Here is an 11,418-nt window from a genome sequence, read left to right as displayed (position 1 = left end):
TCAAGTAGAAACCAGTTAAACAAGCCAACATCATGACAAAAGGTTACAATACAACAAAGTATTCATAATTCTCTTAACCATTTCTCGTGGGTCAAGTAGAAACCAGTTAAACAAGCCAACATCATGACAAAAGGTTACAATACAACAAAGTATTCATAAATTCCCTTAACCATTTCTCGTGGGTCAAGTAGAAACCAGTTAAACAAGCCAACATCCTGACAAAAGGTTACAATACAACAAAGTATTCATAATTCTCTTAACCATTTAGTTGGATTTTTGAAGTCATGTTATGTTTTTTTTTCGCTTCAAATTAGACGCTCAAGACACAACGAGAGCTAATGCTATGTATTCAAAGTTGTGAAGAGTGGTTTATGGGCTGTGATCTGCTTGAGAAGTACAGAAGCATGTACTCTGAATGAATGTGCTGGCCTGTAGTCCTGATCACTCATTAAATATCTCTAAGGATGAATTTAATGGCCCATTTGGAAATTTGTTTCATAGCCCGTTTCAAAACTATCAATGATTGAGAAGTAATTAATGTTTGGTGGTCAAGCAAATATTTATAAAATTAGTAAGTCCAGTTGTCTTTCTTTGCAGCACATTATTCAGAATGGATAACCAGGTGGGCTGAAGTATCTGACGGTTTTGCATCAACTAGCTATTCTTATTTGAAGCTGAGCTCATTTCTTAATAGCATCTTCTTTTTAAGAGTATCTCAATGGACAAAAGGAGGAAACCTTGATTCTAAGAGTATGTCAATGCACAAGGGGAGGATCTTGTTAGCAAGGCTCAGACTTTTTTGTTCCTTTATCGAACTCTTTATAACAGGTTAGATCCGTTTATTATGAATTTTTCCATAGCAATGCATCATGGGAATCATGCAAATTCATTATTGATTGCCAAATTACGAGGTGTGATTGTGCTGTTGTAGTACCTGTTTTAAAATATAAATAATAATAACAAAAACATTTCATTTGCATATGGTCATCGATAGTAAATTATCATTGACAGAACTCTCTAATATTTGGTGTATTATACGTGTACATATATTAATCTCTTTGTAGGGTTAATGGCGACATCTTTTTCTAAGAATGAATGCTGCATGATCTATTTACGAAACTGCTACCTTATCGTATCTGAAGTTTCAGTAGCGAAGCTGATAAACTCCGTTTCTTGGAATACCGTCTAATGTTTCCTCTCACATTCGCCAGATTTAGCACATGAAGTTATTTGGTTTTTACATTAAACATTTAAATTATCTAAAACGATGCAATGTTCAAATTATAAATTGCATTGTTATTAACATTCATAAAATGAACATTCGAAAATAGTTATAATAATAGAGGCTCAGTTCTAGTTTTCTTATGTTAAAAATTGGTATTTAGGATAATTGTACAAATTCTGACTTTCTCAAATATACTAATGTTGTTGTTTGTAATTAAGCATAAAGCTACACAATGGGCTATCTGTGCTATGCCCACCACGGGTATCGAAACCCGGATTCTAGTGTTGTAAGTCCGCAGACATACCGCTGTGCCACTGGGGGGGGGGATATACTAATACACTGAAACACCAATTAATTGTCAGAGCACACATTTCTATGTGAAAAGTAGTGATTGAAATGTAGAAAACTTCAGTACCTGTCACTTTAACCAGTTGGGGTTAAATAATAATCTAACAGATAATATCTTATAAATAGTAACAGTAGTTGTACTGATATAGTGACTAAACAGTGGCGTTAAGCTATTTTGCTTGATTCTTAAAAATATAGTTGTGAGAGCATCAAACTGATATCAACAAACCTTTTTTTATTATTAAATAAAACTTTTGCGCATGCAAAATACTTTTCAAATATTACAAGTAAATCTTGGATAATAATACACTTCACTTTCCTGTTACAGCGCCTCCCAGTGGCACAGCGGTATGTCTGCGGACTTACAACGCTAGAAACCGGGTTTCGATACCCGTGGTGGGCAGAGCACAGATAGCCCATTGTGTAGCTTTGTGCATAACTACGAACAAACATGTTACAGCTTATTATTATAAATTTCTTTATCCCTAAGGAGTTTAATTATATTAAACAATTACGATGTAAATGTAAAAGCATATCATTTAGTACAGTAAAAAGTAAGTCAGGTGGATGCCATTTATTTATAGCTGTTTTATCAATTACTTTACGTTTCTATCAACCCAGTATAATCAATTAAAATTCAGTTAATTATCATGTATGTTGTGCCTTTAATTTGTACATATAGTTCTTGTTTTAGGCTTAATTATATAAACTGGGAGGAACGAAAGGATTTTTCATTAGTATAAACAAGCAAAAAAAAAGAACATTAAAATACTTACGGGAATTTACTTCACAGATAAAACCTCTCCTTTGTCGGCAACTTGCTACTTTCCAAGTTCCATCTTTTAATTTCATAACACAAGTGTCTATGTGATTGGGTAATTTGCGGGGTTCGTTTGCACCCCAGTTTGTGTAAAGCATGGGCCACTTTGAAACCCAGAGAAATCTGCCTGTATCTTCCTAGAATCAGAATCACATAACAATATGAAAAGTGTTATAATAGAAAAGTAACCTACTAGCATCTATCGTATTTTAAAAGCACAACAAAAACAGCTTGAAGCACTATAATTCCACAATTCTTTGCTAATAACTTATCAATTATGTGGATCGTTTCACTTGAGAACAGTGCTAATTTAAACATGCTCGACTTCAAGCTAAGATTCTCCATTAAATTTGTTATAGTTTTCAGTGTTAGTCTAATCTATTTATACTATTTTATTATAAGTTGTTTATCAACTGAATTTCCAAAAATTGATGATGAACTCGAGACTTTCAACTCTAAAGGAAACTAACAGAAAATTGATGTGATGTTTTAGAGGATCCACTGCTTTAAATCCATCATAGTTGAAACATTTGTAATAAAGTTTAAATTTAACTGAAAAGGATTAAAATGTGTAATTTTTTAAGTTGTCATGCATATTATATGTATCTATATATTGGGTCTAATATGAAAAAGAACCTGTAAAAGTGCTCATATCTTGATACTGACACTTTGTTTAGTATTGTTCATGTGTTTAAGAAACAAAGCCTCGTTTTGCATTTGTTTCAAAAGGTTAGTGTAATATAAAACTATCCCTCTTAGTAAAAATTCTCTACTACATTTTGTAAAATTTTAGAAGAGATGACGAACTAATTGTTTCTCGTATTACGTTTATTAGAGCGGCTTAGAGGCATGACTAAGATTTGTAGGTTAGGAGAAAGCAAATTACAAAGGATCCCAAAGTAGGATTTAACGTTTGATATTAGACAAATGCGCGAAGATTCCCACTGGTGGATCAAGGAATAAGAAAGAAGGTCTTATTATTTCATGAGATTAATTGCAAACACTTTTTTAGCAATAAAACTTTATGTTTTGTTGAGAGTGAACATTGATTGTAAAATAATGTAACTCCGAGAAATAATCTTTCCAGAGATGGAATAACTGTCAGAATGTCTTCCTCTCTTACTCCAGTAATTATTATGATAGTGATTTATCACCAATATGGAAGCAGAAATAAATATATTAAAGTCATAGCGTGATCAAGACACATGGTAGTGTTTTGACCACCATCATGCCCAAAGTTGAACAAAGAACGCGGCCTAGCTAACTAATGAATGAATATTTGTGTAAAATTCTTATCCATGCTATAAGTGTAGCTACCAGTTTTGTTGCCAATTTTGATTTCATTCCTTTAAGTCGCACGCTCAATCCTTTTTGGTTGCACCTTTTTTTTTCTCACACTTAAGGTGTTCTTGATTAGATATAATATACATAACTACTTAATACATTATATGGTATTCGTTTCTCAAGGCTTGTGAGATAAAATATATTCTTACAAGTTAAATTTGTACTTACATCTTTTTTCATTCCAATCCATACCGGCATTTCAAGTGAAAGATGCAATGTTCGGAGAAAAAGATGAATTCCTATGTGAGTAATTGACACCAGATGGCCTCCGTTTTCTTGGCATGTTTTTTCTGCGTCATACCAAGAAGCAACTTTCTTTGGGTGAACAAAAAGTTTGTAACAGCTTGTATCGAAGTGGTACCAGCCAATATTAGAGCACAAACCCTCTTCTGGAGCAGGCGAGTCTATAGTTTTATCTTTGAAAAGAAATAAAATGTAACATAACTATAACATTTTCTAGATCTAACTGAGTCCAGTAAGATTTTTATAAGACAAAACAATGAAACAATTTTTCCAAAACAATTAAATAATTAAGTGCTATATTCGGTGTTAAGAGTTGTTGAGGCATGTAATTTTACATGATTAACAAAAGTCATGTATTCCTTAATTATTCATAATCACACAGGATATATGAAAATACCTTTGTCGAAAATAATATTAGGTTATTAAAGAATATTATTTAATATTCTTAATGAACATCATAGCTAATATAAGCGAACATGAGAATTTTGCTATACAAATTGCTGTAGATTCTAGATCATATTTTTAACCCTTTAACTTTGTTTTTATAGTAATTTTAAAGAGTTTGTGTTTAAAACTAAGAATTGATACAAATATTTTACTTTGACACCGTGGTGCACAACGGATATTGCGCTCGATATTTTCTCAAAACTACTATCTATTACATCTTTCATTAGATATTAATGCATGCGATAAAAGCATTTTATTGTGCAATAGGCTTGATATAATATCACAGTAAAATTGATAATATTTTTATCGCATCATTCTTTACTAGGCCTTTATAGATTCTGATATCAGAACTCATCAGACAGGCTGAGTAACAACGCATCAAATTTAATGGTGTATAGTTTCTCATCTGGCGAAGTAAAATTCTATATTGGCATTGAACCTGTTCATATATTATCCTATTCTATATATTATAATAATATATTACATTATACTGCATTACTATATCAACTTTGATAACACGGTAGGGTAGTATGCATAGCAGGCTTAAGCATTATACGTAATTAATTGGATAAAATATTATATGCCAACGTTCTTACTTTAACTTGAGATTACTCTGTGTATAAAAATGATTAAATTTTGTGAATAGAATATCATGTTTTGAAATAAACAAATTTTAGACCTAAGTTTTTGTAAAGGGTACGTTATACCTTTCGTTTAAATAGAAAAGAGGTTTTATGAACATTTAAAGCATACTTCAATCATAACTTTGACTTAGTGATTCGGTTTCTTGACTCACAATCTGCGGGTCGCGGGTTCGATTCCCAGTTACCGAACATGGTCGCCCTTTTAGCTGTGGGAGCGTTACAATATGATGGTTAATCTCACTATTCGTTAGTAAAAAAATAGCACAAGAGTTGGCGGTGGGTGGTGTTGACTAGCTGCCTTCCCTCTATTCTATCACTGTTAAATTAGAGATGGCTAGCGCAGATAGTCCTCGAATTGCTTTGCGCGAAATTCAAAACAAACAAAACGTTGATAGCTAATGTAAACATGGGAAAAAAACTGAGTTTTGTATTTTAAAAAGTCATTAGACAATTGATAATTTCTTATACATTGCTTGTCTTAGTAAACTTTATCAGAAAATTTAATAGTTTTGCTAAATGTATATAAAAATTACCTGAAGAGGCTAAGAACGAAGGAAATTACGAAATACAGGTATGAAAAGTTAGTCTCAGATCGAGTAATAAGAACATAGAATAATAATTAGTTGATCATAGAACCTATTATAGTACGTGGCTTGCAGAACATATGATAATAAGTATTTTACAGAACAATGAGAACATTGTGGGTTACAGAACATGTAAGTACAACTGTTGTGCTTGTAAGCTTACCGAATTGAACTACTAAGCATATTCGAAGGTTAGCTCCATCAACACAGTGGCACAGCGGAATGTCTGCGCGGACTTACAACGCTAGAATCCGGGTTTCGATACCCGTGGTGGGCAGAGCACAGATAGCCCATTGTGTAGCTTTGTGCTTAATTACTATCCCTGTCACACCAAACATGTTCGCCCTTTCAGCCGTGGTGGGCGTTATAATGTGACGGTCAATCCCACTATTCGCTGGTAAAAGAGTAGCCCAAGAGTTGGCGGTGGGTGGTGATGACTATCTGCCTTTCCTCTAGTCTTACACTGCTAAATTGGGGACGGCTAGCTCAGATAGCCCTCGTGTAGTTTTGCGCGAAATTCAAAACAAACAAACAATACAAACAAACAAACCATCGACAGAATAGGAAAATCGTATTTTCTTGTGGTATTAATGCAACTACTATGTTTTTTAAATTAAATAATCAATTGTATTTACTTACATACACTATATAGCGGAGTTTGCATAAATAGTGACATTTAAGTAAACATTTTTCGTTCCATTTTAAAAGCTTGCAACTAATTGGTTTAGATATAGCGTACGAGTTTTATAATACGAAACATACAAGGTATACGAAGTGTAAAAAAGGTGAAATAAAAGATAGGCAGTGGAAATGATAATAGGTTATAATACGAAACATACAAGGTATAGAAAATGTAAAAAAGGTGAAGTAAAAGATAGACAGTGGAAATGATAATAGGTTATAATACGAAACATACAAGGTATACGAAGTGTAGAAAAGGTGAAGTAAAAGATAGACAGTGGAAATGATAATAGGTTATAATACGAAATGGTTTCATCGTTAAAAAGAAGTAATTCTAAAGAAAAGTGAGAAATTTATTAGAGTTACATAAAATCTCTTTTGAAATAAGATATTGCAAAATAATTTTGAAATTATATTGTCGACAATAAACAGGGTACTATACATATAACAGGATAACATATATAGTTAGCACTGCAATAGTTGCAACAAAATTTTACTAAAATGCAATATGAATTTTGAAGATGTAGTCCTAACACTTTTGCCACAATAGAGTTCGAGTTTTGAAAACGAAAGAAGCTACGTTTTACACACTATGATTGATTGGTTGGTTGTTTTGAATTTCGCGCTAGCCGTCCCTAATTTAGCAGTGGGAAGGTAGCTAGTCATCCTCACCCACCGCCAACTATTGGGTTACTCTTTTACCAACGAATATTGGGATTGACCGTCACATTATAACGTCCCACGGCTGAAAGGGCAAATTTGGTGTGACGAGGATTTGAACCCTCGACCCGCAGATTGGGAGTCATGTGCCCTAACGACCTGGCCATGCCGGGCCTTACACATTATGAAAAAGTATTTCTACAATACATTTCTTAAAGGAATTTAGAAAACGATATTATATACGTTCAGTTATAATCTCTCGATAACTATTTAGAAATTCATATTTTACTTTCGAATATATCTGTTTGTTGTAAAGCATACAGCTACACATAGGCTATCTCTGTTCTGCCCACCGCATATATCGAAACTCGATTTTCAGTGCCACAAGCCCACTGACTTACCCCTGAGCCACCATACGCTCATATATCGCCATTTTATGAGAAGACCTTTTTTTCGAAAGATCAGGGGGAAAGCATTGCCATTTTTTTCTTCTGTGTTTAGAGCCGTATGCGTTAACTTTCCTATAGTTTGACATATCAATTAAGGTACAAACTGCCTTATCCAAAGCATCGGGACATATAGTCGTAGAGAGAGGGGTGGGTTCTGTATAGTGGCTTGGATAGCTGCTGTTGTTCTGAAATTCATTCTCGTAGTTAGGTCGTGCGGACTTACAGCACTAAAAACCGGATTTTGATACTCGTGGTGGGCAGAGCACAAATAGCCCATTGTGTAGCTTTGTGCTTAACAACAACGATCACTTAATTAGGTTGTATGGTACAGTTTGTCTACATTTTTGTTTCCAAAAACCGGCCATTCGATGACGAATAGAAAGCTGTAGTTTCGTATTTCGAATCGTATTAACCCTTTCAGGTGGGTACAAATGGTTATAAAGTTCTGGGTTCGGGGGTGAGACACTTCAAGATATGAAAACATCTCTTAGAAACCAAGCTTGAATTGTCTATATAGCTTTTCGCAGGAAGCATTATTTACACTGGAATAAAACATTGGCCTGCTAGCCAAACAATATACTGTCTTGGCGAAAATCTTTGCGTATTTTGTAGTAAATAAGAGCATTATTATTAAAATGAAATACAAATACACTTAGCATTGTCAATCTGAGAAATGCATGTTATATTAAACGTCTAAATATGTAACTTGTATAATGAGACAAGTTCTATGGACATCATGAAAGATCTATTAGAACAACAAACAATTTTATCAGACACCTATAGAAAAATGTGTAATTCAGCATTTCACCTATCACAACAAAACCTTACCAAAACATATGTAAGGACAAAATATAACATCAAATTATCATAAATAGCGTCTGTAACCTTATATCAATCCATATTAAACTTTCACTACTTGGTTGGTCCTCCTCGTACTCTAAAAGCCTCCACAAGGCGACGAGGCAGTTGTTCTAAGAAAGTCTACTTGTAGACACCGAAAAACTACTGCCCGAGATGACCGTATTTTGATCAGATTAACATGTCAAGGTCGAAAGAGGTCTTGCAACACCTTACGATAGGAATGTTATGAACACATTCATCCCGGGGTATCCAGAAAAACAGTGAATAGAAGATTGTCTAAACAAGGCTATTTTGCAAGAAGGACTATCTGCAAGCTGATATTAATCAGAATTCACTGGAAAACAGATGAGGAAATATTGTTTTTCCCACAGCAAACACATAGGATGTGGTGCAGTACATTTGGGCAGCTATTCATTATGGTGGAAAACTACTCTTCATATCCTCCTCAATGGATTCTCATACAGGCATCACAAGGAGACGATAGTTCTGCCATATGCTAGGGCAAGGTTTGACAATAACTTTGTATTCCAGGAGCATAATACAACTGTCCACAGTGCGTGTATTGTACAGGATTATTTCGATCACGAGGACGTCACGAGATTGCCATAGCCAGAAAAGTCTCCAGAATGTAATCCCATTGAGAAGGTTTGGGCAGAATTGGGCCGGAAAATTTACAACCCTAAACCAGCTACTGTAGCTGAGTTGCAGCCCTTCTAATGACAAGTTGGGATGAAATCACTGTGAATTACATCAATAACCTCATAGACAGCAGTTTCCTGTTGTCCGATGATATTTCAGGATTCTGGATACAATACACTGGAGGTACCCTACTGTTCTCGCAATGTCCGTTTGCTTCATACTATTTCTGTACAGTCGAACAATTTGACGCCCTATAACTTCTGACACGTGACGAGGCAGGACTCTACACCAATTACAGAGAAATAGTCTGAACAAAGCGTTGATCTGTTTCGAAAAAATATTACACCAAAAGCACACCCTTTTATACAAAACAGGTGTGTATGTGTGTTTTGACGATCAAATGCTCAAATCAACTTATACAGAAAAGAATATCAACTCGTACAAGTTTGTCTAATCACACCCTACTTTATCTGTTAATACTCGGGCATTTACTTAAAAACTACTCCATGCATGTAGACAATAACATCAATATAAAACAATGTGCAAACATTCTAACCAAGACTGTATGTCTCGGTTCCTATAATGTGCTCAGTTAAGATCTATTGATACCCATTTGGCATATAGACGTAAAGGCACCTGACACATATTAGCACACGGGCCTCATTATCAATGTGAAGGTTATAGCTACACTGAAAACAGCATTCACGGAATGGTTTGAGCAGTTAGCACTACATAGTACAATCGAATTGCTCATTTTTCTGCTTCCAAGCTCTTTTAGCCATCACTTTTAAACTGGATGAAGTAGCTGCCATCATTCCACATATTTCATGGCCAAATTCAATATTCTAGCTTTGATATACTTTACACCAGGCATTAAGACGCCGACCATTCTTCAGGGTGCAGTAAGGGCATTGTTAATTTTCTGTAATAATTTCTCAGACCCTTTTCAAAATCCTAATAATTGGATTTTTGTTACTTCTGAGAGCACTTTTGGTTGACTCAAATGTTCACTCCAAGTTCAATGGTTAAACGGGCTGACGTAAGGTAGACTGCACGTGACTGAACCATAAATATTGATTTTGCACATTTCTAGCAGCTTATATATCATCCTAACTCGTATTCACATCATTCACAATGTTTTTGCTTCTTCTGCACACTTTGAACTACTAATTTATTAATCTGATGTGCTTCCATCTCTATACTTAATGCAAAGCATGTGCTCTGTGAGCCATGATGCAAGACAGCGCATGTATGTGTTGTTTCAAATTTTATTGGACGACTACATCTCTGTAACCAAGACGTCGAAGTGTTTTGAAATACATAAATAGTTTTCTCATTTTATAAGCGAGAAGTTAACGCCATATTCTACTAGAAAGTTTTGAACAATGTGTATTTTTCATGCACCAAAAATGATCTGTTCTCTAAAATACGGAAAACAATATACGTTAGAAACATTTAAATACTGCCTAATTAAAATTGTTTTGCAATACAACAAAAACACGAAATTTACAGACCTTTGTATTTTTGACAAAAATAAGAAAGCTTCTCCTCGCAGTTAACGTTCCGCCATTTCCCCATTAATGTGTTATGATGCATCATTTCCACACAGTTGATCTGAAACAAATCAGTATAATTGTCTTACATAAGTCACTCACAGTTCTGAAATACACCTTCACATTTGTTCTAAAACTAACCATTATAATTATTCCAAAACAAGCCACTGAAAGTATTCTCCAGAATAAATCGCTACAGATCGTTTCGAAAAGGAAATTCACTGAAAAGTTTACTCAAACAAATCACTGCAGTTTTCTTGAGTGAGCCAGAGTGCTCAAAAACAAGCAAGTCTACATAACAACCATTCACTGTACATCAGTTCTATATGTCTATTCAGAGGAGGTGTGAAACAACTTCTGTCTATATATATAAAAAAATTATATCTTTAAAGAGAAAATCGGCTAGAAAACATGGTTAAGTACTAATTTAACAACAAATGTTTATTTTGTAGCATCCTTAGGTATCAGAGTTTAATTTTACAGGTCACCTTAAACCGAAGAACTCTTGAGATTTTATGCTAGTTACAATTTACACTTATATAAGGGTTAACGATCGAGTTAAAAACGAAAGTAATGTTTTTCAAATATAACAATATTTTAAATAATTCGTGTTTGTTTGTTTTTTCAACCACGTAGTCATCGGCACAAACACAGAACAAACAGAGTTAAAGCACAAGAAAGTTTACTACGAGGCCTCCAAGAAGTTTATCAAACTAATGGTCTCAGAAATTTATAGTTTACCCTAAAAGTGATTTCAGTTAATAACCCTTATTCGTTAATATAGGTGTCATTAAGTTCGATTAGCGATGTAGACTGGATATTGTTTTTTGTTTGTTTTTTGAATTTCGCGCAAAGCTACACGAGGGCTATCTGCGCTAGCCGTCCCTAATTTAGCAGTGTAAGACTAGAGGGAAGGCAGC

At 34.4% G+C, this 11,418-nt stretch overlaps 1 protein-coding gene across 2 annotated transcripts in view; it reads right to left on the bottom strand.

Annotated features, from left to right (window-relative positions):
• The window catches only part of LOC106472847 (macrophage mannose receptor 1-like), a 50,309-nt gene that overhangs the window by 6,047 nt on the left and 32,844 nt on the right, over positions 1–11,418 (bottom strand). For both annotated transcript variants that reach the window (XM_013933517.2, XM_013933525.2), the window contains exons 7-9: positions 10,460–10,559; positions 3,906–4,153; positions 2,350–2,530 (exon numbers count right to left, since the gene is read on the bottom strand). In XM_013933517.2, coding sequence (XP_013788971.1) covers positions 2,350–2,530; positions 3,906–4,153; positions 10,460–10,559 — 529 coding nt within the window. The remainder of the gene's footprint in view (positions 1–2,349; positions 2,531–3,905; positions 4,154–10,459; positions 10,560–11,418) is intronic.

The sequence above is a fragment of the Limulus polyphemus genome, unplaced genomic scaffold (assembly GCF_000517525.1).
Source record: "Limulus polyphemus unplaced genomic scaffold, Limulus_polyphemus-2.1.2 Scaffold124, whole genome shotgun sequence".
In the NCBI taxonomy this organism is placed as follows: domain Eukaryota; kingdom Metazoa; phylum Arthropoda; class Merostomata; order Xiphosura; family Limulidae; genus Limulus; species Limulus polyphemus.
Note: the sequence above shows the minus strand (reverse complement) of the source record. Positions and strands in the feature narration are given on the sequence as shown.